At 53.9% G+C, this 27,800-nt stretch overlaps 1 protein-coding gene and 1 long non-coding RNA gene across 3 annotated transcripts; one reads left to right on the plus strand and one right to left on the minus strand.

Moving 5' to 3' along the window:
* Positions 1-3,875: 3,875 nt before the first annotated feature.
* LOC127028337 (SUN domain-containing protein 3-like) lies at positions 3,876-9,610 on the plus strand. The gene is given in 8 exon segments (XM_050914049.1): positions 3,876-3,941; positions 3,944-4,033; positions 6,071-6,226; positions 6,805-6,889; positions 7,280-7,392; positions 8,000-8,167; positions 8,671-8,760; positions 9,455-9,610. Coding segments are annotated over 8 exon segments (924 nt in total).
* Positions 9,611-12,213: 2,603 nt separating this feature from the next.
* On the minus strand, positions 12,214-24,879 carry LOC127028336 (uncharacterized). Of its 2 annotated transcripts, none has more exons than XR_007767995.1 (3): positions 24,836-24,879; positions 12,687-12,855; positions 12,214-12,266 (listed from the first exon to the last, which is right to left on the minus strand). It is a non-coding gene; the product is annotated as an uncharacterized LOC127028336 (long non-coding RNA). The 2 variants fall into 2 exon arrangements; XR_007767994.1 differs by lacking the exon at positions 24,836-24,879 and adding an exon at positions 13,335-13,378.
* Positions 24,880-27,800: the final 2,921 nt, after the last annotated feature.

Below are 27,800 nucleotides of genomic sequence, written 5' to 3' on the forward strand. Positions count from 1 at the left end.
GAACCGGGGGATCCCCAAAGCAGCACACAGGCAGAAGCACACAAGCGGGGATGCAGGCACCACAGAGATCAGTCCTTGCTAGAGGATCGCTGAACCTGCTGGTTTTGCCTGTTTTTCAGGGATTCGGGCAAGAGCAGTTTACCACTGTGCTTTGATCTTTCCCACACCAGGGCAGGAATCTCAAGCATGTTCCATAGGGTGCCTCTGAGTCTACAACAGCCTTGTGTTATCTGAACACAGATGTTCAGCTTGTCAAACACACAAGGATAGACAACAATTACTATGATATATGTGTTTTTCTACACCCCAGCTGCAAGTCACTTGAGCATGTTTACAATCCTCCTCGCCAATCTTATGTTACTTTCCTAAACAGGCTGAACCTTTTCCTGAGAGGGCCGGAAAAGAATATCAGCACAAGGTAGCTGCTTGATAAGAACGTCTTGAGCAGGATAGGTCAAAAGACATCACAGGGCAGCCGGAAGGAAGCTGTTGAACAAGTCCCTCGCTGCAGCACTACTCTGTCAGTAGTCAAACGCCAGAGAGGAAAAGGCAACTCATTTCTTCTCCTTTCAGAACGAGCTCTCCGGGTTCGTGAAGTACTTAAGGCTGCAAGTGCTGAGCAATTGGGTTCACCCCGACTACACCTGCCTGTATCGATTCAGAGTGCACGGTGATCCTCCCAAAGACAGGGGAGAGGTGTCAGCTTCATCTGGCAATAAATTGCGTTAATTTAAACCAAGCTGAGTTTGCGTCTGTTTTGCCTGTGATGCTAACTGGTAAGAGAGCTCCCTGTCCTTCTCTCCACCCACGACCTTATCGGAGACTTCCCTGGAGGAAGAGGGGATGGGAAAAAGGACTAAGAACCCTCTCCCACAGATATATTCATGTTTGGTTTTAATGGAAGACTGAACACATGTGCAGTTAAAGCACCACCAACTGATAACAGGAGCACAGACGGAGAAGCAGGAACGCACTGTAAAAGTTTGGGTGCCCAGAACTGCGTCAGATGGCCTACCCACTCAGGATAGGGCAACTTCAAGTTCAGTATGTCCTGCCCAACTCAAGACACCTTTCCTCGAGGGGAACTCTGGCTCAAGCTGCCTCTGAATGGCCATCGAGGGGCCTCAGCTGCTCCTGCTGGGCCAGCTGTGTTCCCAGGGCAGCGACACTCCCCCAGGGCGTGCGGGGGGATGTGCCTCTGTCATCTCCTAAACCTGGCTCTCATCCAACACAGCACCCACTCTGGCAGAGCCATTGCTTTGGACAGTCTAGCTCTGGCATTTCATCTGCGATTGGACAGGCTTCCTCTTGTCCTTCTGGGGATAAGGTAGCATGCTTTTGCCAACTCTGCTAGTCGTTTGTTCGGGCACAAAAGCAAAACCTAAGGTGTCTGTTGTTAGGGAAGAGGGGAGGACTCCAGCCTCTGAAGAGCACGTGGAGCAGCCAGCATGCTCAGCGTCGAGTACACTCCCTTCCTCTCATCTAGACAGGTCTACTGTCCTCTGGAACGCAGAGTGCGGTGCCTATGGCAACAACTAGAAATGAACGTGCAAGGCACCTGCCCCTTGTGCCCCTATGGCTCCTTGCCTTTCTCAGGCTGCAAGAAAAGAGCCACCAACATGAACCTGAGGCCCCGCCAGAGAAACACTGAACGTACTTGGTGCCTGACTTCAGTCACCTCTGAAGGCCCTCCTTGTTACAGAGTGTCAAAAGCAGCGGCTAGGAAGGGTTCTTGTAGCTCCCAAATCTGTCACTCTTCGGTGGGAATTCAAAGAGCTGACCCCTTGGTAGGAGACATTTTGCTTCGGTAGGATTCCTTCCCTTGTGGAGAGGAGTGCAAAACCTGCTCCCTGTCAGGTTGGACTTTGCCTCGAAATGTGGTGCTGCCTTTTCTCTTGTGACATCACCCACTGCCGCTGATGTCACAAAGCCTTGTCGGTGCTGAGGTAGACACAGCAGGGCATAAGAGCGGGGCTGTCCCTGCACCTTTGTCACTCTCGGTCTTGAGGGAACGGAGATCGCAGAGTTTTTGGCTCGCTCCTGAGCAAGTACGATGCCTGGTGCCCGCACCTCGGCGGATACGGAGACACAGCCCCGGAATACCCTGGATTGGAATGGGTACGTTTGAAAAATCCTCCTCTCCTTTCCCCAAGTGTATTTTCCACCTCATCAGCTGGGGTGGGGGGGGTGGACAGGGGAAGAACATGAGGGCAGCCTGAGAGCTCGGTCTGGAGGTAGTGGAAGGCAGCAGCAGTCTCTTCAGTCTCTTCACGAACACCAGGACTACCCCTAGAAAGCCTGTTGTCTCTGCAAAATGAGGGACGAGTCCATTTTGGATCGCACGGAGGGAGTCCCAAGAGGTTGCCCAGATACATCCTGCCGTAGCAATTGCGAGAGCTTAGCACAGTCCTGTCTTGCGCTCTGCAGGATGGGTTATGTCCCTGAGCTTTCCTGGTTTTCCTTTTGACCCAAACCAGAAGGACACCACTGTTGCCTCTGTTGGCACTGGATTTGACTTGTGTTCCTGACAGATGAGGTTTCCTTAGGAAACTGAGTCAGCTCCTCACCAGTGCTCTCCCTTAGGAAAAGGAGCACAAGATCCTCTGAGGGGTCCAAGCAGTCTTCTAGCAAAACAACAGGGGACTGTTTATTCCTGATGAAGTGTAAGCCTTTCAAGAGCCTCCTAGAACAAGGCAGGAGGAGTTTCCATCTTCCAGAGCAGTGTGTGCTGTCTCTTGGCCAATCAGGCTTCAGGGGAGCAGGGCCTAGCCACCAGGGTGTTGCCTTGGTGTTTCCTTGCTTCGCCATGGATTACCAGCATGCCTTTACATTCAGCCCTCCCTCCCTCCCTCCCTCCCTCCCCCCTCCCTCCCTCTTTACCCAGCCCTCCCTCTTTACCCAGCCCGCATTTGTCTGCATTTATGCCAAGAAAAGGGCCAGTGATAACCCGGCTGCTAAAGAAATGCTGCTAGAGGGGAGACACACAATCCCCTGCATTGCAGGCTGTTGAACTGTAGGGGTACAGGCTGAACCTCTTCTTGAGAGGGGGTGGAGAACTGTGTCAGCACAAGCACCCATCGCATGGTGGGCAGGAGAAACAGGCGTTTGTTACGTCCCTTCCATTTCCAAAGAATCCCTCTCCAACCCCACAGACGTGAAGTATGGCCACAGCTTTTGGTGCAACTCCTTCCCTTTTCCGGAATCAATCCGCAGCCCTTCGTCCCTAACGAAACAGGGCCAATCGTTACCATACCAAATGCCCCACTGGTGCAGTTGGTGACAACTCCACCGCTGACTCGAGCTTGTGCAGGACCAAGCCAATCCTCACGCCAGGAGTGCCAGGTTCAAGACCTGCAGTCCCTACAGCTGCTCTCCAGTCTGCTGCTGAACTGCACACGTACCGCCAGCTTCACCCTCCTTTTCCTCCTTGCTGCTCTGTAGGAAAATGAAAGCTCTGAAGACGGTGACCCTGGCGCTGCTTGTCGGTCTGTTCTCTTTCGGTGAGTCTCTGTAGAGCTCAGACCTGAGGATGGTGCTTTAGGAGGTCCCCAGGGCTCCATTCTGCCCTGGTCCGCTTCTCCTGCTGAGACCAGAGGAGCCCAGCTAAGAGCAGAAAGTCCTCGACAGAGCTCTGCCACTCCCCCTGCTTCAGAGGAACGGCTGTGGGGGCGAGGAAGGGGTGACTTGCCTTCCCCACGAGGGCTAAGCCAGTTCTCTCAAGCCGAGGGAGAGGCAGTGGCTAACCCTGCCTGCCCCACGAGGTTAAGAAGCTTCTGCAGGACAAGGAGCATAGTCCAGGGGAGGCAATGTCCGTCTCTTGTGGAGCCCGGACACCATCATGACCTCTTTCAAAGACTACAAGAGGAGAGACTACTATGGCACCTGGGAGAGACCCGGAAAGGGGAGCGGGCAGCCCGAGGCATAACCCAGCCTTAGACCAAGGTCGAAGTGTAAGGAGAGCTTTGGTGTATGTCTGACAGGTGTTTACCACGTGGGACAGCCTGGCGAAGAAAGCCTCTGGAGGATTGCAGCAGTATGCCGGGCCTGCATCTCCTGCTACGTTCAGCCTCTCCGACAGCAGGTGACATTTAGGTTTCTTCAGCTCAAGGCTGGTTCTGCCAGCATCACTCCAGGGCAGAAAGTGCCACTCCTTAAAAGCCTGTGCCTAGGGCTAGCTACAGGAGCCACCCTGGCAGGTCAGTCAGGTGAAGGTCAACTGGACCCAACACCACTGTCTCCACAGTTGGTGGCACTGCACGCAGCTGATAAAGAACAACCATGAGGCAGATTTGGGCCTGCATAGGTTTCAGCAAAGCAAGCACGGGCTTGCGTGGAAAGACTTGAGTCCTTTGCTTTTCATTGGTGTTAGAGTCCTGCTGCCCCAGCCTTCAACGTGCCAACCACTTCCAAAATTCATTCGTGGGCATGTAACTCAGCAAGCAGCTTCACAGCAATGGAACTTCTCCAGGTGGTATCAAGAAAGGACCTGTACCCAAACCACCCTTGGAAGTGTAGCAGGAAGCTGTGCGATAGTAGCCCAGCTGCCTAGGAAGACAGGAAATGGAAGGAATACGTAGAAGAGGTTGCCTGCAAATGAATGCCTGACAAATAGCAGAAGGCTTTGCAGAACAGATGGTGCTTAACTGGAAGCCGTGCCCAAGTCAAAGAGGGGAGGCTTTCTGGAAGAAGACAATGCCCAAGGTGAATTGTCTTCTGTCTTCCCTGCCGGTCCACGGTGCTGTTTTCACAGCGTACGCTGGTGGAGCACCCGAGCACAAAGAGGCATGGGGTCTGTAACTCTTTGTTTCCCGTGCCTGTACAGAGACTGTTGTTAGGCGCTGCCTTCCTTCCTGCAGAAGGCCTGTTTCTGCTTGGAATTTAATTGTTCCCTTAATTGTCGTTCCAGGAGCGTTTGCACCTCCCTGGAGGGGACTGGAAGACTTGGAGGTAAAAACGATTTCCCCTTGACTAGACGGTTCTTTTGAGGAGCTCTGTCCCTCGGCCCCACCAGGACATTGTTTATGTCCCGTCTCACACAAACTTCACCTCGCACAGCTCCCTGACCTTCTCCCATTGCCCTTTCTTCCCTTCTGCCAAATGCTCAGCTATAGCTCCCCACGCCCATTAGAGGACTGGGGCCACCCATCCGTCCACCCTTTTGCTTGGGCTGGGCTCTTCACAGCTCCACCTTCCTAACACCTGAGAAGGGGAACGGTAGCCTTCTCCATCCTGCATCCCGTTCTCTCCCTCCATGCTTGCGAGTAGCTGCTAGGAGACACCTCTGCGGCTTTCCATTGCTGGGCTGCAACAGAAAGCCCCTGCAAGCAGCATTGCCCCCTCCAAGGAGAGGAGAGGCCAAGGGAAAGAGAGTCTTCTCTCAGGCTGAGGTCACTGTAGCAGCAGTTGCCCGTGAAGACCTTTGCAGGGGGGCAAAGTTCAAGGACTGAGGGCAGCCTTGCAACTGCCACTGTCAAGCAGAGAGGGAGGACAGAAGTGTATTTCTCGAGCAAGCAGAAGAGGCTAGCCAAGGCAAGGAAGATGTTGTGCTAAGAAAGGGGAAGAGGGAGCAGCAGGAGAGAGGTGGAGGAAAAAACGGAGAGCCGAGATACCGGCAACCAAGCACAGGAAAGGCAATCAGGGTGGAGGGCTCTAGGACTGATCCAGGAGAGCTCTCCTCTGTCTCCCTTAGATCGTGTCTCAGTAGTATATGCTTAAGGCAGGGAAGGTATTGGTCTTTTCTATAGGAACTGTCACCTGCACCCCTTCAAATCTGCTCTTGCATGGCTTTGATGATACGTTGGCACTTGTAATAGGGAAAAAGATGGCTTGGGGCATTTGAGACGTTCAGTAGTTCCCCTAAATGGACCCAGGCAGCCGGGAAGCAGCTTCTCAGCCTGAAGCTCCTAGAACTTCAGAACTAACTCTCCCAACTGCTTAAGATGTGGTTACCCTGCCAGTCAGCCAGAGCCAGGCTTCTTGCCTCGCTCACATTCCCACAGCATCCGAGAGGCCAGCCACAACAGTTACAGTCTCTCCCTTGCTCACTGTTTCTAGGCCAGCAGGAGACGAGTTAGGAGAAGCGCTGAGCAAAACCCTGACCCTGTCAGAACAGCTGCGTAAGCTCCAGGAAGAGCTTTATCACCTGCGATGGAGCGTCAGAGATGTCACCGAGCGTGCTCTCCACGAAGCCCTGAAGCAGGCTAAGCTCCCAGGCTTTACCGGATGGGTAAGGGCACACTGCAGAAGGCTCGACTCAGAGGTTGCTTTCCTCCCTCCGGCACGTATCCTACTCCAGTTCCCTGCCCTAGCTAGCCAAAAAACTGGTGCTGCTGGAACAAGTGCTGTGCATTGCCACACTTCCTTTTCCTGTTGCTCCACACTTCCTTCTGGGGGAAGAGAGAGCCGTGACAGGAATGACAGTTGTCTTAGTCGCACCTTCCTCTCCGTCCACATCTCGGGTCCTCCTCAAGGGAGGACCAGAAAGAAAGAATGGTCTCAGCAGTCCATAGTTACCTCAGTCCCATCTCATGCCCAGAAGGCTTGTCTGTCCGTGCCGCCTGGCATGGGGCATCTCCACAGGAAAAGCCCATTCCCGCGCCTTCAGCACGCAGAGCGTTGGCGTGAGCAGCCTCTCTGTTCTGATACCGCTCAGTGGGAGCAGAGCAAACTTGGGAGGTTTCCGGGCAATTGCGGCGTTCCTTACATCTGAGTTGAACCTTGTTCACCTTGGCTGGCCTTGCAGGGGAGCTGCTTGCCCCGTTCCTTTGCCTTCTAACAGGCGCTCTCCTTTCTGTTCCTTCCCAGGCTGTTCAAGAGATAATCAATCAAGTCTTGGAGAAGCTGGAAGAAAACCAAGTCCCGATGCCTGATTATGCCCTCAAATCATCAGGTGCCGTGACATTGTCCAAACCAACCAGTTCCAAAGCGCTTCCTCTCCAGCTTGACAAGGCGGGCGTTTGAATGCGCCCAGTGGGAGGAGAGAAGGGGCGACAAGTCAAGGGCCACCTCGTGCCCGAAAAATGTACCCACTGACACAGTCTGTAACGGGCCAGACCACAGCTGAAGAACAGAAAGCCTAGGTCACATTCTTGTCTTTCTCCACGGCCCCTTACGACACTTTGATGAGTCCCTGCTCTGTGTTCCAGAGGGATCATGCCAGTAAGAAAGAGGGCAATCCCACTGTACTAGATGGATGACTCCTTAGAAGACTTTTTCAAGTCAACACTGCAATATTCCTCCTGACATTGCTCGATGAGCATGCTCATGTTTGAATTTCCAGGGGCTGCTATCATTCATCCATGGACTTCTCCATCCTTCCGGAATACAAAAGGAGTCTTTCTGTATTCCCTGCCCATCCTGGATTACGTCAAGTCTCCTGAGGTTATTCTGGAGGTACGAGCACCAAGAAACACAAAAACAGAGGTGGGGGGCAGGAACCAAACACGCTCCTGAGAGTGGCCTTTACCCTTGTCTTTGCTCCTCGAAGCTTTCTTTACTGTCTTCTTCTCGCATGGACCTACTCACCTCCAGTGTCTCCCTGCTGAGTATTTCCTCTCCCGCAGTGCCCCAGGTCCTCCGCGGGAGCTTCTAACAGGCTAGCTTCGTCCTGCAGTCTTTGTCTTCCCAGTCACTGTGAAAACTGTCAGCATGGCACGGGAGGAGAAGGGAAAAGGTGCCTGCAGAGGTCTGGGCTGTGAGATTGCCGGGGCTCTTAGTGAGCACAAGCAGGCGCTGGCTGGGAGAGGCCGGAGAGCTTCTACAAGTAGCACACCCAACTCCCTGCCATCCAAGTGTTTCTCCCCTGAAGGGGTCTTGTGAGGCGTGAATTCTCACAACTGCTTCTCCGTTCGGTACCTGCAGGGTCCCACCGAAGGCATTGGCTGCGGTTCAGAGCAGAGCTGATGAGCCAAATCAGTTCTTAATCCTCTGATGCTCACAGCAGGAATAAGAGCCAGGGCACCCTTCTCCATGTGAACGTGCTTTCTTCTTCTCCTTTCAGCTGGAAAATCATCCGGGAAACTGCTGGCCCTTCCCAGGAAGTCAGGGACACGTCTTCATCAAGCTGTCTATGCCAATCATTCCCAGAGCAGTCACCATGAACCATGCTTTAGGGACAGGCTTCCATGGAGACAGTACCTCCAGAGCTCCAAAGGACTTTGCTGTCTACGTAAGTGATTTCTCAAGAGTGGGGGCAGGGGGTCGCATAGCATTTCTAAGCGGGGGCTGAATATGGGTCAAAGAGTTGAGTGGCCTGCGGCTGCCTCCTGGCTCGCAGAAGAAACAACCTCCTGGCAGTTGTATTCCTCTTTTATCCAATGTACTGCTCGAAAGGAAGCTTGCGGGGCAAGAGGGTACTCCAGGAGCCACAGGGAAAAGCAGCTGGCACAGTGCACGGTTCTAAACCTTCTTGGCTTCCAATCCCAGGGGGCATTTGTGATCCCGAGGTTACCCCCCTCCCACTGGCAATGTCTGCTCCTTTTCTGACTGCCAGCTTAGACTCGTTGAATAGGCAAGTGTGGCATGCTACCTAGCTGCAGCTTCTCATCTTCTCCTTCTGCTCATCCTCCTTGGACTATGTAGCTGAAAGCAAGCAGTACTTCACCAACGGAAGTTAAGTCTTCCCACGGTGTACCAAGCGCTCTTGTTTTCTCCACCCCCGGCTTTCTCTAGGGCCTGAAGCACCATGAGGAGCAGGGAACGTTCCTGGGACAGTTCACTTTCCTGGCGGCGCTCAATCCCAGTCAGACCTTCCAGCTGAAGGTACGGGGACAAAGAGGGAGGGCAATCGTAGGAGAGGAGGAGACATGCGGTTGGCTGGGGAGAAGCTTCCCTGCCAAAGGGCTATAGGCAGCCCCCTCCTTGAGCGTGTGCCACGCTGACCTTTATGCCACTTTAACTTCCTAACGGCGTATGCCGTTCTTCTTCTCTTTCGTTTTGGGTTTAAGCTTCAGCGCTTACAACTGCTGCAGTTGAAGCTGAAACCAGCTTGACTGTCTGGACTCCAAGTGCATACACGTGGCCACGTCCCGTAGTATGCACTACTACTGGCCTGCTAGTTAAAGACTAGAAATGCTGGGCTTTCTGAGGATTCTGGTGTTGCTGGTAGCGAGTAGTGACAGGGAGGCCATTCTGTTTCAGAGGCTTTCTAGAGAAGGCAACGAGACATTATACTAACACCAGTGGGTCTTCTGACTGTGGGAGCATGGCCTTCAAAGCAGGCGAGAAGAACTTGCCAATGTATTTCCTGAAGCTTCTCATAGCTGCTTCTTCCTTTACCGTTCTGCTGGCCAAATGAGGGAGAGCAAGATAAGAACATCTTGAAGCACCATAGGTCAAAAGACCTCGCAGGGCAGCCGGAAGGAAGCTGTTGAACAAGTCCCTCGCTGCGGCACTACTCTGTCAGTAGTCAAACGCCAGAGAGGAAAAGGCAACTCATTTCTTCTTCTCCTTTCAGAACGAGCTCTCTGGGTTTGTGAAGTACTTAAGGCTGCAAGTGCTGAGCAACTGGGGTCACCCGGACTACACCTGCCTGTATCGATTCAGAGTGCACGGTGATCCTCCCAAAGACAGGGGAGAGGTGTCAGCTTCATCTGGCAATAAATTGCATTAATTTACACCAAGCCGAGTTTGCGTCTGTTTTGCCTGTGATGCTAACTGGTAAGAGAGCTCCCTGTCTTCCTCTCGACCCACGACCTTATCGGAGACATCAGGAGTACATAGCAAGATATTCCGTATTAAAAGAAACAAGAAAAATCAGTCACAAACATGCAGAAAGCCTGACATCCACAGACTTGCTGCCTACACAGTAACATTAGCAAGGCCCTGCCCATACACAAAAGATTAAGTTAATGTACAGTTTCCCTATGTAGGAAGCAGCTAAGGAAGAACTGAATACAACCATCTCCTGTTACTTGTTTTCACAAGAGGCACCTCCTGCTTCAGCTTCTATCTTTCAGGTTGTTACTGATGAGAAGATGGAAGCATGTTTTATTGTAAGAAGGAAACTCTTACTTGGAAACTTAATTCATGGCCTAATTTGCCTCTCTAGGCACACATCTAGTGAATAGCCCAGCAAACGTTACAGAAGTGAGTAGCAAGGCAAACCCAGGACACCTCAAGAGATCCCGTAACTACACAAGTCTGTCTTTCCTTTTCATCCCCGAGTTCCCAAAGCACCAAGGCAGGAGCAGGCAGGGCAGTCATGCGCTTGGATCACACCGGGGAGGAGAGAGCAGGAACAGCGCTCTCGCACCCGGGATTAGTAATAATTTCTGCTCTGAACTGGGGCTTGGTCAATGTGCAAGTGCATGGCTCAGCCATGGCCAATGGCACAGCTGTTGCTGGGCGGGCAGGGGCAGCCCGGGCCTCTCCTCACACAGCCACCCTGCGCCCACTGCCCCGCCACTGCAGCTCGCTCCTCAGCCAGCAGGGACACTGGGCCTGTGGAGAGACGGCCATCGAGAACAGCCATTTCACCTGGAGCTGTTCTCTCAGCAGCGCAAGGTGTGTGCACAGCTCTGCCGTCCCTCGGTCCGCTCACGGGGCCTGGGCTTGCTCAGGGAGGAAGGAAAGGGGGGAAAGGAGGGGAGGAGAGGGGACAGAAGGGGAGGAGACAGGAGGGACAGGACAGGAGGGGAGCTGCCCTGGATTTGCTCTGGATTGGCAAGTCTTTCCCAAAATGCGGGTTCATCTCTGCTGCCAGCCACAGCCCTGGGCAGGAGGAGCTGTGTGACGGGAGCCGCTCGCATCGGCCAGGACGGCACCTGGCAGGAGACAGGGCTCTGCCCCCCGTCACACTGCCCGTGTTGAGCCCAGCACCCAGGGCCTTCCTCAGGCCTCACCTTCCCCTGGGGGAGAGGGGTCCATGAGACTCATGTGGCAAAGCACCTGGTCTCTTACAAGTTCATTTCCCATGAATTTTACCTGCCCCCCAAGATACAGCCACAGGCTGACTCTGAACTAATGCTACCAAAGAAGCACCTTCAGCAACTGCGCTGGCTTGACCTTGGCTGGATGCCAGGCCCCCACCCAGCTGCTCTCTCACCCTCGAGCTCCAAAATACCTTCGTGGCGGCTTTTTACCATCTTCACATTTTCTCCTGCCTCCAGGGTTTCTTAGCTTTCTATCAGCCACAGCTTTGCCACATTCCCACTCGCGGTGGCTGGAGGCAGTTTGGTTCCTGCCCCGCTTGCCTTAGGTAGCTTGGGGCTGTCCCCACTCGCGACATCTGGTATAATCCCTTGTTCCTGCTCAGCGAGCAGTTAGGATTGCTCCTGCCCCAATGAGGCAGCTGGGTGTTATTCCTGCCCCACTTGAGCTGGCCACTTTGGCCCCTGCCCCACCTGGCTCATCTAGTTTTCCCCAGTCCTGCTCGGGGCACTTAGCTGTACTCCTGCTCAGCTCAGGGCAGTTAGTTTTGCCCCTGCTCCACTCGGGGACGCTTTCGCTTTTTATCCTCCGCTTGGGGCATCCACTTTGGCCACAGCCTTGCTTGGCTGGCTTTTTTTTCATCATGTCCCTCTCGGGACGGCTGGTTTTTCCCCTCTCTTGCTTGGCAAAGCTCGTTGCCCCTTCTCCGCACACGCTACCTGGATTTACTCCTGCCCTGCTCAGGTGCCTCTTTATGCCCCTGCCCAAATCGGGGTGGCCACCTTTGCTCCTGCCCCACATGGGGCATTGAGTTTCTCCCCTCTCCTGCTCAGGCATCTCGTTCTGCCCCTGCCCTCGCCCCGCTCGGAGTGGCCATTTTGCCTCTGCCACAGTAGACCACCATTGCTCCAGCACCATTTCCCTGGGACCAGCCACCAGCCAAATGCTGGATTTAATTGTCACACCGCAACCTCGCCTTCCAGGACAAAGTCAGATTTGCTTCCAAGCTTCCTCTAGCACAGATGCCTCAGCTAGCATCTGACATTCAGAGGTGCAAAGTTACCTCCCTGCTGAGCTCATTACAGGCTCAGGGCTCAGGAGCTGGCAGTGCCCCATGCAGCCCAGGGAAGCAGAGGATCCTGGCAGCTGGATGTCGAGCAGGGTGGGCCTCTGCCGCCCACTCCTCACTCACACGCTTTAGCTACAGCTCTTGTGCTTGGGCAGCATGGCGTTTGTTACCGTTCACAAAATGCCATGGCAGGGAGGCTTGGTTGGGTGAATGTGGCTGAGGAATTCTCGTGCAAGAAGCTCCTTTTACGGAAGGCACCTTGTCCATAAGATGACCTGGCCAGAGTTTTTTCTTAGTTGACTTTTTGGTATTATTGCTCTGAAGATGCCTGGGGAAAAAAAAAAAAGAAAGATTAAAAAAAATATATCTATATATTTCACTGCTGTTATTAGTAGAGGCAACAAGGAGCCTGACCAGAAACCAGCTGCCAGGGCTTCCAGGCTCTAGGAAGCTCTGGCAGACCTGTGCAGACTGGGTCTGCCCTCAGTCGGCATTTTGACATTGGAAACGTTAATTTGCAAAGCTATCTTCAGCTATCCAGCGCTGCAACCCAACGACTTGCTAAACACAGGAGGACCATGCAGCCGAGAGAGGATCTGCCTTCTTGCCGTCACTGCCTGCTCCTTGCAGCATCCTAACGTTCACTCCAGCACCTGGTACCGCCTCCGATGCCGTGGGACCAAGCACAGAGGAGTCATCCACAACAGGGCAGCAGGAGGGGCTGCTCTTCAGCCCTCTTTCAACAAACCTCTGTTCGGCCTCTTTGGCCTGGTTTTCAGCTGCCACTCTTGACCTCCATCTGCTCACAGGAGGTGGATCATCAGTGCCTCAAGACGGGTAGTAGCCTCCGGGCTGCCTCATCTGCCTGATGTCTTCTCCCTCTTTGATGACCTTGGCTGCTGGCTGCAGCAGGGCTGCTGGCAAAGCACACAGTGGACAGACAACAGTCGTGCCTCGCCCTGCCCAGCGATGGGGTAAGGACAGCAGATGCTGACTACCTTCACCCAAGAAAACTCCTCCGCTCTCCTGCTGCCCCCAGCCTGTCCCCCTGCTCTCCCTCCACCTCCGATCCAGTCACCAGGGGCCGCCAGCCTGACCTGCTCTTTGGGCCCTGCAGTGCTGCCATCCTAGCACTTCAGGAACCATCTGATGGAGGCAATTCACAATGGCACTTGGAGCGCCACCCCCTGCTCCTGTCCCCTGCCAATACGGTTAGCGTAACGCATGCCATTTCATCAGGCAAACAGCCACGCTCTCGGACCGAGCTGGTCGCGTATCAGTCCCCTTTCCCCTCCTCCTCAGCCCTTGAAGGTCCTGTGCACCAGGCTGACTTCTTCTCCCCCTCCCTAGTGGCCTCAAGGCTCCTGGGCGCCAGGCCGACTTCTTCCCTCCTTACCGGCTTTGAAGGTCCCAGGCACCCGGGCAACCAGGCTGTGATGACCCCATGGCAGAACATGGGGGAGGCCGGGGTGGGGGGAGGGGAGTGAGGGGGAGAGGGGAGGGGGGGGAAGGGGGAAGGGGGGAACGGGGAAGAGAGGTCCCGGGCCTGGGCCGGGGACTGCTCGGCCTCGGGGCAGGCCCCACGCGCACCATGTGGAAGCTCGGCCTGGCTGCCAGCAGAGCCCGCCTTCTTCTCACATCAGTCTTTGCCGGCATAGGTCAGGACGGCTGTCAGTCTCCTTCCTGAGGAGAAGACTGCCTCTGATTGGCTCTCAGGCAGTCACATACCCGCCCACCACCTGAGTTAATGGTGTCTCTGATTGGCCACCTGGACTGTCACTGGGCCCTGATTGGGGCCCACCCTCCCCTATGGTGATGCTCTCTCTCATTGGCTGCCTGAGGGGTCACTCCCCCCACCACCAGAGCCCGCCCTTCCCGAGGTGATGTTTCTTCTGATTGGCGGCCTGCTTACATATCAATCACGTGCCTTGCCCCCGCCTCCTCAAGTGCGATTGCCTGTCCTGGGTCCACTGACTCCCCACAGACTTCTGGGCGGACGTTGCCAGGCAACGAGCTGCGCCTTTGGGGTTTAGACCCTCAGAAGGAACTGTGGGCCCGGAAGAAGGCTATGGGTCATAAAAGAGAGGTTTGGACCCTAAAAATGAGGATTTGGGCCCTGAAAAGGAGGCTTTGGGCACTGAAAGGATGGGCTAGATGCTGCAAATGACGCTTTGCACCCTGAAAACGAGGGGAATCCCGTGGTTCCGATCGGAGCTGGCTTTGGTGCCCAATAACTCCACGCAACACACCACCTCTCCTGTCCTGGGTGACCACCGTAACAGATGGAGCCCAAAGGCGTGGACCAAATGAACTCAGTGGACGTTTCGTGGACATTTTCTGGACATTTTACAGGGGTGGTCCATAGACTGAGGGAATGATAGCTGCGTGTTATAGCAAAGGCTGGAAGGGGAGTGGTGGTTCATGAGGACGTATTGGATAGTGTGGGAGCAGCAGGATGGGGGAGAGAATCAGAAGGGTAAATGTGAGGAAACTTGTGGGTTGAGAAAAATACAGTTTAATAATTGAAATAAAATAAACTATCAGCCTCCCCGCTACTTTTATTTCAGAGCATTATGTCATATGGTCTGGAGTATCCCTTTGCTCAGTTGGGGTCAGCTGTCCCGGCTGTGTCCCCTCCCAGGCCTTGACTCTGTGTAAGCACTGCTCACCAATAACGAAAACATCCCTGCATTATCAACACTGTTTTCAGCACAAATCCAAAACATAGCCCCATACCAGCTACTAGGAAGAAAATTAAGTCTATCCCAGCCAAAACCAGCACAGCTCCCACTACGAGAGAGGATTTGTATGCCGGGACAAAGGACGACCTGCCAGGTTGGCAGAGCGCGGCTGCCTTTTCGTGCCCTGAGATGTCTCAGGAGGGGCAGGCTGGGCTAAAGCTTCTCTCCTCCTCCTCCCCTCCGGGTTTTGTGGTCTAGCGGGGCAGCTGGGGCTTTGTTGCAAGGACACCCTGGGTCCGGGTGTGCTGTCCTGCGGGCTCAGGAATCTGTGTGCAGATTCCACAGGCTCCCTGGGCAGCCTGTGCCGGTGCTCGTCACCCACACAGCACCCTTTGCACTTCCCCTTGCTGAACTGCATGAGGTCCCTGTCAGCCCATCTCTCCAGCCTGCCCAGGTGCCTTAGGATGGCAGCACAGCCCCCTGGCCTAAGCACCACTCCTCCCAGTCTGGTGTCATCTGCCAACTTGCTGAGGGTGTGCTCTGCCCCATCATCCAGACCATTAATTAAGGAAGATGTTGAACAGGATCAGACCCAGTACTGACCCCTGGGCAACACCGCTAGTTACTGGCCTCCACCTAGACTTGGTGCCACTGAGCAGCACCCTCTGGGCCCGGCCGTTCAGCCGGTTTTCAGTCCCCCTCGCTGTCGGCTCATCCAGCCCAGCTCCCTTCGAGTGACTTGAATTTGTTATTTAAGAAGAAGAGAGTGCAGATGGGCATATGCAAGCACACTGCTTTCAAAATCCCAAGACATAAAGCTCCCACACTGGCTATTTCCACCAATTGCCCCAAAACCTACAGAGAAGAAAACACCCATAAATTACACACGCAAGGCCAACAAGTGTTTCTAATTCTGGCTTTGGCTTTTCTGCAAGATGGTTCCAAAGGAGTGTTGATTTTTCAAGGTGATCCCAAAAGCTCTTCCTCGAGGGACCTTTGGGCAGGTGGTCCAGCCAGCAGAGCTGTCCGAGTCTCTGGAAGGTCTCTCTGAGCTCTTCCTGGCCAGAGGCAGCACTGGGAGGAGGGACAGGCTGGGCTGCTGGTGCCCTTTGTGCAGCTTGGTCCCTGCTGGGGGCAGTTTTGGTGCTTCCTGGATTCCTCCGCCTCCTTTTTCTCTGCTTCTCTTCTCTGGCACAGCAGAAGGAAGATGCTGTGCTCCTTCTTCATCCAGGGTCACAATCTGCTCCCGTCACAACCAACACGCCCCAACGGTTTGTCTGATGTGCACCTCTGGGCACTGAAACCCTCCTCCTCCTCCTCCCCTCCACTGAGGGGTCATCGTCCATGGTGACCACAAACCAGCTGCGGTGATCGTAGCCCCACTGCGGGGATCTGCTCCGCTCTCTCCGCCTTGGCAGGGTTTCCTCCCGAGCAGTCCTGGGTGCGCGAGCCAACTGGGAGCTGGCACTGGAGGGCCCTGGAGCTGCATCGTCCCCTGGGGCTCGGTCACGACGTAGAGGACTTGTCTTCCACCTCCTCTCCTCCTCGTTGAGCAGTGGTAGTCCGTGGACTCCACGAACCGGCTGCGGAGATCATAGCCCCGCTGCGGGATCTGCTCCGCTCTCTCTGCCTCAGCAGGGCTTGCTCCAAAGCAGCACTGCTTGTGGGAGCCAACCGGGAGCTGCCGTTGGAGGGCGCTGGAGCTGCGTGATCCCTGAGAGTGTGGTCACGAATTGGAAGACCAGTTCTCCTCCTCCTCCGTGCTGAGTGGTTGTAGTCCGTGCTGTCCACGAACCAGCTGCGGAGATCATTGCCCCACTGCGGGGATCTGCTCCGGACCCTCTCCCTGGCACCATTCCTCTGGCAGCGGGAAGAAGGGCTGAATCCGAGCTCCTCTTTGTTGCTGTCTTCTTGCACGGTGTGCTGCACACGGTTAAATGGTTGACAGCAGACCGGGCACGCAGCCTTCCTTCTGGAGACCAGCCTTCTACAGGCACAGAAGAAGCGATGCAAGCAGAAACTCACGTAGGAGGTGATGTTGAGCCTGCCTGGCCAGCTGGAGCACGGCCAGCCTGCAGACACCTCCCGTGCACCTGCCCAGGTTAGCTGGCTCTTGCTGGCTGTTGCAGAGGAGCCGCTGGCCTCTGGAGAGTCCTCCGTGCCCACCGCCACGTCCTGCAAAGACAGCTGTGAAAAGGTCCTGCCCTTTCCTCCTGAAAGGACCAGAACAGTGGGGAAACCCCAGAAGCTCTCTGAGGGGACAGCTAAGGGCCTCCTAAAGGCTCTCCTGGAGGGCTGCAAAGGCAGAAGGGCCAAAGGTGGACAAATGGCACGGATCTAGGTGGGATGCTTTGAGAGGGAGCAGCGTTGCGGCTGTGAAGACAGCTGCAATGTGGGAGGGAAAAGAGAGCAATGCCAAGATCCCAGAAAGAAATCCACTGTCCATCTGGTGCCCCGACCCGCCTCCCCAGAGTTACCTTAGTCCTACGAGGCAGACCCTGTGGGTCCACAGAACACGTCGGCTTGCTGCCAGCCCCCCACTGACTGAGGAAGGAACGGGCATATGATGGTGCCGGTGAGGAAGAAGCCCTTTCTCCTATTTTCAAATCAGAGCACCTGGAGAAAAAAAGAGTGATCTCTGTTTAGGGCTGTTCTTGCAGCTTTCTCTGGGGTTCAGTCATTTTCTTGGAGCGGTTTCTAGGACAGAGAGAAGACGTAACCGAGACTACAAACGGGAAATTCGACTGGGATCTTCCCACCAGGTCTGCCCCTGTTGCAGCAGGACCTCATCTTTATACTCCCTACGGCCTCCATTTCATAGAATCATAGAATCAGTACATGGTTTGGGTTGGAAGGAATCATCTGGTTCCATCTCCCCTGCCATGCGCAGGGACACCATCCACTAGGTCAGGTTGCTCAAAGCTCCATCCAACCTGGCCTTGACCACTTCCAGGGAGGGGGCATCGACAACTTCTCTGCACAACCTCTTCCAGGGTCTCCTTTACCACCCTGACCGTAAAGAATTTCTTCCTAGGAGCTAATCTAAACCTACCCTCTTTCCGTTTAAAAACCGTTACCCCTCGTCCTATCCCTACACTCCCTGATAAGGAGTCCCTCCCCATCTTTCCTGTAGGCCCCCTTTCAGTACTCTTCTCTACAGTAGCCAGCTTCAGATAGCAGACAAGTAGCAGTTTACACCAGGGCAGCAGCCTAAAGCCCAGCAAGGAAAGATAACGACTGACGTGGGGTAGTTCAGGTTTGACACCATTGAATGATGCAGGTAGGAATTGTCTCCTGTGACACAAAGAGAAACACTCAGGAGGATAAGAAGAAAAAGAGCAAAGCCAGGGAAAGGAAACGTAGCCTGAACACATTTTTATACTGGTTATTACCTGACATAAAACAGCAAATAGGCTTGCTGCTTGAGAACTGTGTCGATGCCACGAACATCCACAGACGTATCGTCCATCTTGTACCACAGTCCATTGCTGGCCTGCAAAGAAAGGCATCGATACCTGGAGATGAACTCCACGGTTTCTCAATGAAAACACAGGCAGAAAACTGCAGAACCAAGAGTATGCCAAAACAAATCCAATCCAGCCCCTAAGGAGACCTTCTCCCCCAAAGCCTTGGCTGCCAGTAACACTCTGTGAAAGTTTGTCTTCCCCAGCACACATTTTCCCCTTGTTAGGCAGGAAGCTGCTCTTCACCTTTGTGTAGCAGAAATAGTGTCCTGCATGACAGCTGCCACCGCTGTGTACCAGGACAGCAAATAAGGCGTAGAGGAGCGGTTCCCCAGCTGTCTGAGACAGGTATGCCGAAGATCCAAGTACTCGGGATACGCCACAACCTACGGAGAGACCAAGAGGGCTCAGAAATGATCCTGAAATAATACACGAACTAACCTTCCAAGACCAGGGGCCAGAGGTGTACAAATACATCTTTGGGGCTCACGGCAACTTGGTTTTCCCTAAAGCAACATGGAATGGTTTGGGTGGCAGGAAACTGTTCTCGGCCAAAGCAGCTCTGTCGGAGCAGCGAACATGCTTGTCTTCCCACGGGAGCTCTCCTCTCCCAGAAGGGAACACGATAACCTCAACATGAACAGCTTGTGAAAGAGCGTGCTGCTTTGGGAAATCTCCTGCTCCAGGAACAGAAAGTTGCACTCCAGTTGCGTACACACCTTGCTGATCTTCCCGCCCGTGAAAGCTTCAAACCTTTTCAGGCACACTGTGAGAACCTTGGGCGCGTGGTGGATTGTAAACCTCTTGGAGGCGGCAACCATCTTGTCACACCTTGAAACCAAGCAGAGAGCCAAGTGCTGAAGTGCACCCTGTCTTGCCCAAGAAGGCCAGACAACCTTTCATGTCTCACACATCCTTATGCTATTTTAAGGCTAGTCGGTACCATAAGGCCATAGTAAAACAAGCTGCGTCTCAGTATCGTGGTGAAAAGATGACTTATGACAGATGACATGCAGCACCTTCACGCAGGATCTAGTATTAATATGTCGTTAGTAATCATCTTACTTGCTACATTTAAAGCAGTTTTCGCCATCCAGCTGCTCAGGTTTCACAAGTCCTCCAGAGCTGCGGTGACAGATGAGGCTGCCTGGAGGAGTGAGAAGGGAGAGCACTGAGCTCAGGGAAACGCCCTCGCCCTAACACTTACTAGAAGTTTACGCAAAAACCCAGCGAGGTGACGCTGAAGAGACCCACCCTGAAACCGCAAGCAGTGTCCAGAAGGAGGCAGAAAGAGGCTATTATGCTGAACATTTCCCTCCATTCCCAGGGATTCCCAGGGCTATCAAGAGCTACCTCTCTGTGCCACCGCTCAGTTCAGCTACCGATGGCGTGCAGGGTCATCAATAATGAAAACAATACACCCGTCAGCCTAGGAGTCAGACGGGTGTTGAGGGAGGGCAAAGAAGGATGAGAGTACGTCAAGGGTGCAGAGAGGATAATGCGTACTTGTCCAGCTTAAAGCCAGCACCTACAGGGAGACCACTGCCGTGGCCTCCCCACAAGGACACCGTCCAGTCCAGCTCACACCCACCAACACCACTCTCTCTTGTGTTCACAGGATATGTTTTTAAGCCAACTGTGTTGATTCTGGAAAGCTACAGGGCCTTGGGACGTCTTGAAGCACAATTACAAACCCTCTTACTTCGATATCCAAAGGAACATCCAGGAAGGCCTCGTAGGAATCGGACACCCCTTTGCAGCTCAAGCACGTGACTGGAAGGCAAATCGAAATGCTCAGCGATAGGGGAAGTCGACTGACTGTGCCCGTTTACACTCTTCAGACCTACTACGCCAGTCACACCATCAGCTGTTTAGCATAGGCAGACAGAAGGGCACAGACCATTGCAAGGAGAGCGAGAGTTGTGGAAAAGTACCTCTGGATCTCAGAACGCCCGCAAATATTTGATTGACAATGGTAGTTGATTGAGAAGAGATGTCCAAGCTGGAAACAAATGGTAAGGTAGAGAGTTACCTCCTCCAAGACTTTTGCTTTGTCTGAAAACCCTGAGCGTAGGTTTTCCTTGATGGGAGTACCTCAAGGAGTCCAAAGGGCTTGGGAACATTGAAAAGGCAATTTGCTTGTGCTTACTTGCTACTTCCATTCAGACAAGCTCTCTGCATGGCATCGACGGTGTAGCGTAAGAACTCGTGGGCGTCTTGCTGCATGCCAAGCTGGAAATGTTCTCCTATTCCTAAGAAAGAAGAAGTTAGTAGCTCTCTCCTACAAGAACGGAAGAAAACATGTCAAAGCACCTGAAATGACTTACGTGTGAGAACACTGATGACAGCCCGAGGCTGGATGGCACTGGCTGAGGAATGCAGGACCTTGTTAACGTGCGCTTCCATTATGCACATCATGCAGAAGCCTTGCTGACGACCTGAAGAGGGACAGACGGAGGGAAGGAAGCTTCTCAGGTTAGCAAAATACCCATAGCGACGGGAAACCTAATGGAGACCTTGAAGTTATAACAACAGTCTCCACTCCTCTTCTCCCAAGGTGCCAATGTCCCAACAAGCCCGGGACATTTTTGTGCGTAGAAAGCATTCTTCACAGGGATGCTAAAGTGACAGAAGTTTTCTGTGCAATAACCAAAGAGGGTTTAACTTGCAGGAATAGGGACAGAGACCCGGGGCTAGAAAGAGGTGCCTTTCCGAAGATGAGCACACCTAGATAGGACAAGCGGCTTCTAGGCTTGAGTGTTCAAAGAACACCAACTCGGGGGTTGACAAAGAAGGGCTGCTTTTCTCCTAAAACAAATTCCAGATTCTGGGAATCCTTGGCAAGTGCCCAACAGATTTACAAGATGTTCATCAAAGTACTCACACGACCGGCTGTGCTCCCGAGAGAGCAGGTAGTTGGCCAGAGGGGGTGTGTACGTCAGGCACTGCAGGACGGAGTTGAGGAAGCACGTATTGCCCAGGTTGTGGAGTCCCGCTCCAGCTCTCTGTCGTCGCTGCCACTCCATGCAAATCTTCTCCGGGGGAAAGAGGATCCTTTGTGGCGGAGCCATTCCCTCGGCAACGACGACTGCAGAGAAATGACATTTGAAAAGAGATGAGGTCGATATTGTTGCACAAAAGCATCTTTAAAAGTCGAGTTCTCTACAGGAGCACAGCTCTAACCTCCAACCCAGAAACATCGGGGGAAGCCTAGCACTGCCATTGACATTTACTGGTCAGGAAACAGTTTTGGAAAATAGTCTGCTCCCCCACTGCCCACAGTCCAACAAACCCACACTCTGATTTCTGTGCCTCAGGCTACCTTCCTTTCCCTCTAGAGTCTTGAACTGGATTATCAGCTCAAGTCTTCCCTTTTCCTGATTGTAACTTGACGAAAACAAGCAAGTGCCTAGCCCAGAAGGTAACCCTACTGATGTCAGATCTTTCTATGAGCAATGTCATCTTTCAAAGACTTGTACGTAGTGGCAGAGGAGTGACAAAACGTGTTTTCCTGTGTCTAATCGAAAACACCTGAGTAAGTCTGGCTGCTATCACAAAGCGCCCCAGAATTCACTCTAGGCTGTCAGCACATCAACATTCAGGATAGAGCACCAGCCATGCCCGTTGCCTTTGGGCATTCACAAAATCCAAACCCACTGGTGAAGCTCTTACTCACAGGAGTCGTTTCCCATTGTGGCCATCACTCCTCTCAGGAACAGAGGGAAAGCTCTGGATGACAACGGATGTCAGGGTGTTCTCCAGAAAGAGGAGATCAGCACAAACCCGTCACCTGACTGCAAAGAAATAATTGTAGCTCAACATAATAATTAAAAAAAAAAAAAAAAACGAAACCCACAGAACAGCATCCACCATTCAAAGTGTTTCAGTGGAACTTGTAACTGCTGCAGAGCTGCATTCTGATGGCCACCCCCCTACTTACCTGTGCCGGGATATGGTAAAGAAATAAGAATTAGCAAATAGGAACTCTACCCATAGCCCATCTCTGGCCAGCCTATAAAGGTGTAATAGCTCAGCCTACAGCTTGGAAGGTATAGACCAGCCTATACTTTTATCCCGTATCTACCTACTCTATGATCTGGCCTGAAGTCAAAGCATAATTACCTTGGAAAGAGGATGGTTGTGGAGAAGTGGGCAGTAAACAACAAACAGTTGGAAAACAGTAGGCACGCAAGTCGCAAAGGAAGGAGCCGAGCTATCCCGAAGGCCAGCTCAGCCCAACTAGCTTTCGCTGGCACGCTTTTCAGGATATCAAGCCCTGGCCAGGTGAGCTCACAAGCACCGGGCGGGTGCCGCATCACTGCCCCTTTGTGACACGGGGCTACACAGGGACGCATGGGGATGCACAGCGGCCATGCAGCCTCCACAGCCCGGGCACCTCGCGTAGCCAGCAGCTGGCAGCCACAGGGCTTCCCCACGCACTGCTGGTGAAGAGCTGCTCATCTGCTGGCAGAGCTCCCACCTCTTCGCCGGGCCGCACCAGCCAGATGAATAAAAAACCTGCCCAGGGCTGTAAGCGTGCCTGTTCACAGCTTTGGCTGGCACATTCGGGTTACGAGGGTTTCTTTTCCACACCGTTGCTCCAGCACCATTTCCCTGGGACCAGCCACCAGCCAAATGCTGGATTTAATTGTCACACCGCAACCTCGCCTTCCAGGACAAAGTCAGATTTGCTTCCAAGCCTCCTCTAGCACCGCTCCTCCAGCTGGCATCTGACATTCAGAGGTGCAGTTACCTCCCTGCTGAGCTCATTACAGGCTCAGGGCTCAGGAGCTGGCAGTGCCCCATGCAGCCCAGGGAAGCAGAGGATCCTGGCAGCTGGATGTCGAGCAGGGGGGGCCTCTGCCGCCCACTCCTCACTCACACGCTTTAGCTACAGCTCTTGTGCTTGGGCAGCATGGCGTTTGTTACCATTCACAAAATGCCATGGCAGGCAGGCTTGGTTGGGTGAATGTGGCTGAGGAATTCTCGTGCAAGAAGCTCCTTTTACGGAAGGCATCTTGTCCATAAGATGACCTGGCCAGGGTTTTTTCTTAGTTGACTTTTTGGTATTATTGCTCTGAAGATGCCTGGGGGGAAAAAAAAAAAAAGAAAGATTAAAAAAATATATCTATAGATTTCACTGCTGTTATTAGTAGAGGCAACAAGGAGCCTGACCAGAACCAGCTGCCAGGGCTTCCAGGCTCTAGGAAGCTCTGGCAGACCAGTGCAGACTGGGTCTGCCTCAGTCGGCATTTTGACATTGGAAACGTTAATTTGCAAAGCTATCTTCAGCTATCCAGCACTGCAACCCTGTCCTGGTTTCGGCTAGGACAGAGTTGATTTTCTTCCTAGTAGCTGGTATAGTGCTGTGTTTTGGATTTAGTAGGAAAATAACGTTGATAACACACTGATGTTTTTAGTTGTTGCTAAGTAGTGCTTATACTAAGTCAAGGATTTTTCAGCTTCTCATGCCCAGCCAGCAAGAAGGCTGGAGGGGCACAAGAAGCTGGGAGGGGACACAGCTGGGCAGCTGACCCAAACTGGCCAAAGAGCTATTCCATACCATATGACATCATGCCCAGTATATAAACTGGGGGAGCTGGCTGGGAGGGGGGATCGCGGCTCGGGAACTAACTGGGCATCGGTCAACGAGTGGTGAGCAATTGCATTGTGCACCACTTGCTTTGTATAGTTTAATTCTTTTAGTATTACTATTGTCATATTATTATTATCATTATCATTGTTTTTCATTCTTTTCTGTCCTATTAAACTGTCTTTATCTCAACACACGCGGGTTTTTTTTTTCCTGATTCTCTCCCCCATCCCAGGGGTGGGGGGGCAGTGAGCGAGCGGCTGCGTGGTGCTTAGCCGCCGGCTGGGGTTAAACCACGAAAAACCCGACGACTTTGCTAAACACAGGAGGGACCATGCAGCCGAGGAGAGGATCTGCCTTCTTGCCTGTCACTGCCTGCTCCTTTGCAGCATCCTAACGTTTCACGCCAGCACCTCGGTACCGCCTCCGATGCCGTGGGGACCGAGCACAGAGGAGTCATCCACAACAGGGCAGCAGGAGGGGGCTGCTCTTCAGCCCTCTTTCAACAAACCTCTGTTCGGCCTCTTTGGCCTGGTTTTCAGCTGCCACTCTTGACCTCCATCTGCTCACAGGAGGTGGATCATCAGTGCCTCAAGACGGGTAGTAGCCTCCGGGCTGCCTCATCTGCCTGATGTCTTCTCCTCTTTGATGACCTTGGCTGCTGGCTGCAGCAGGGCTGCTGGCAAAGCACACAGTGGACAGACAACAGTCGTGCCTCGCCCTGCCCAGCGATGGGTAAGGACAGCAGATGCTGACTACCTTCACCCAAGAAAACTCCTCCGCTCTCCTGCTGCCCCCAGCCTGTCCCCCTGCTCTCCCTCCACCTCCGATCCAGGTCACCAGGGGCCGCCAGCCTGACCTGCTCTTTGGGCCCTGCAGTGCTGCCATCCTAGCACTTCAGGAACCATCTGATGGAGGCAATTCACAATGGCACTTGGGAGCGCCACCCCCTGCTCCTGTCCCCTGCCAATACGGTTAGCGTAACGCATGCCATTTCATCAGGCAAACAGCCACGCTCTCGGACCGAGCTGGTCGCGTATCAGTCCCCTTTCCCCTCCTCCTCAGCCCTTGAAGGTCCTGTGCACCAGGCTGACTTCTTCTCCCCCTCCCTAGTGGCCTCAAGGCTCCTGGGCGCCAGGCCGACTTCTTCCCTCCTTACCGGCTTTGAAGGTCCCAGGCACCCGGGCAACCAGGCTGTGATGACCCCATGGCAGAACATGGGGGAGGCCGGGGGTGGGGGGAGGGGAGTGAGGGGGGAGAGGGGAGGGGGGGGAAGGGGGAAGGGGGGAACGGGGGAAGAGAGGTCCCGGGCCTGGGCCGGGGACTGCTCGGCCTCGGGGCAGGCCCCACGGGCACCATGTGGAAGCTCGGCCTGGCTGCCAGCAGAGCCCGCCTTCTTCTCACATCAGTCTTTGCCGGCATAGGTCAGGACGGCTGTCAGTCTCCTTCCTGAGGAGAAGACTGCCTCTGATTGGCTCTCAGGCAGTCACATACCCGCCCACCACCTGAGTTAATGGTGTCTCTGATTGGCCACCTGGACTGTCACTGGGCCCTGATTTGGGGCCCACCCTCCCCTATGGTGATGCTCTCTCTCATTGGCTGCCTGAGGGGTCACTCCCCCCACCACCAGAGCCCGCCCTTCCCCGAGGTGATGTTTCTTCTGATTGGCGGCCTGCTTACATATCAATCACGTGCCTTGCCCCCGCCTCCTCAAGTGCGATTGCCTGTCCTGGGTCCACTGACTCCCCACAGACTTCTGGGCGGACGTTGCCAGGCAACGAGCTGCGCCTTTGGGGTTTAGACCCTCAGAAGGAACTGTGGGCCCGGAAGAAGGCTATGGGTCATAAAAGAGAGGTTTGGACCCTAAAAATGAGGATTTGGGCCCTGAAAAGGAGGCTTTGGGCACTGAAAGGATGGGCTAGATGCTGCAAATGACGCTTTGGACCCTGAAAACGAGGGGAATCCCGTGGTTCCGATCGGAGCTGGCTTTGGTGCCCAATAACTCCACGCAACACACCACCTCTCCTGTCCTGGGTGACCACCGTAACAGATGGAGCCCAAAGGCGTGGACCAAATGAACTCAGTGGACGTTTCGTGGACATTTTCTGGACATTTTACAGGGGTGGTCCATAGACTGAGGGAATGATAGCTGCGTGTTTATAGCAAAGGCTGGGAAGGGGAGTGGTGGTTCATGAGGACGTATTGGATAGTGTGGGAGCAGCAGGATGGGGGAGAGAATCAGAAGGGTAAATGTGAGGAAACTTGTGGGTTGAGAAAAATACAGTTTAATAATTGAAATAAAATAAACTATCAGCCTCCCCGCTACTTTTATTTCAGAGCATTATGTCATATGGTCTGGAGTATCCCTTTGCTCAGTTGGGGTCAGCTGTCCCGGCTGTGTCCCCTCCCAGGCCTTGACTCTGTGTAAGCACTGCTCACCAATAACGAAAACATCCCTGCATTATCAACACTGTTTTCAGCACAAATCCAAAACATAGCCCCATACCAGCTACTAGGAAGAAAATTAAGTCTATCCCAGCCAAAACCAGCACAGCTCCCAGTACGAGAGAGGATTTGTATGCCGGGACAAAGGACGACCTGCCAGGTTGGCAGAGCGCGGCTGCCTTTTCGTGCCCTGAGATGTCTCAGGAGGGGCAGGCTGGGCTAAAGCTTCTCTCCTCCTCCTCCCCTCCGGGTTTTGTGGTCTAGCGGGGCAGCTGGGGCTTTGTTGCAAGGACACCCTGGGTCCGGGTGTGCTGTCCTGCGGCTCAGGAATCTGTGTGCAGATTCCACAGGCTCCCTGGGCAGCCTGTGCCGGTGCTCGTCACCCACACAGCACCCTTTGCACTTCCCCTTGCTGAACTGCATGAGGTCCCTGTCAGCCCATCTCTCCAGCCTGCCCAGGTGCCTTAGGATGGCAGCACAGCCCCCTGGCCTAAGCACCACTCCTCCCAGTCTGGTGTCATCTGCCAACTTGCTGAGGGTGTGCTCTGCCCCATCATCCAGACCATTAATTAAGGAAGATGTTGAACAGGATCAGACCCAGTACTGACCCCTGGGCAACACCGCTAGTTACTGGCCTCCACCTAGACTTGGTGCCACTGAGCAGCACCCTCTGGGCCCGGCCGTTCAGCCGGTTTTCAGTCCCCCTCGCTGTCGGCTCATCCAGCCCAGTTCCCTTCGAGTGACTTGAATTTGTTATTTAAGAAGAAGAGAGTGCAGATGGGCATATGCAAGCACACTGCTTTCAAAATCCCAAGACATAAAGCTCCCACACTGGCTATTTCCACCAATTGCCCCAAAACCTACAGAGAAGAAAACACCCCATAAATTACACACGCAAGGCCAACAAGTGTTTCTAATTCTGGCTTTGGCTTTTCTGCAAGATGGTTCCAAAGGAGTGTTGATTTTTCAAGGTGATCCCAAAAGCTCTTCCTCGAGGGACCTTTGGGCAGGTGGTCCAGCCAGCAGAGCTGTCCGAGTCTCTGGAAGGTCTCTCTGAGCTCTTCCTGGCCAGAGGCAGCACTGGGAGGAGGGACAGGCTGGGCTGCTGGTGCCCTTTGTGCAGCTTGGTCCCTGCTGGGGGCAGTTTTTGGTGCTTCCTGGATTCCTCCGCCTCCTTTTTCTCTGCTTCTCTTCTCTGGCACAGCAGAAGGAAGATGCTGTGCTCCTTCTTCATCCAGGGTCACAATCTGCTCCCGTCACAACCAACACGCCCCAACGGTTTGTCTTGATGTGCACCTCTGGGGCACTGAAACCCTCCTCCTCCTCCTCCCCTCCACTGAGGGGTCATCGTCCATGGTGACCACAAACCAGCTGCGGTGATCGTAGCCCCACTGCGGGGATCTGCTCCGCTCTCTCCGCCTTGGCAGGTTTCCTCCCGAGCAGTCCTGGGTGCGCGAGCCAACTGGGAGCTGGCACTGGAGGCCCTGGAGCTGCATCGTCCCCTGGGGCTCGGTCACGACGTAGAGGACTTGTCTTCCACCTCCTCCTCCTCCTCGTTGAGCAGTGGTAGTCCGTGGACTCCACGAACCGGCTGCGGAGATCATAGCCCCGCTGCGGGGATCTGCTCCGCTCTCTCTGCCTCAGCAGGGCTTGCTCCAAAGCAGCACTGCTTGTGGGAG

This window comes from Gymnogyps californianus, unplaced genomic scaffold (assembly GCF_018139145.2).
Source record: "Gymnogyps californianus isolate 813 unplaced genomic scaffold, ASM1813914v2 HiC_scaffold_31, whole genome shotgun sequence".
Taxonomy (NCBI): Eukaryota; Metazoa; Chordata; class Aves; order Accipitriformes; family Cathartidae; genus Gymnogyps; species Gymnogyps californianus.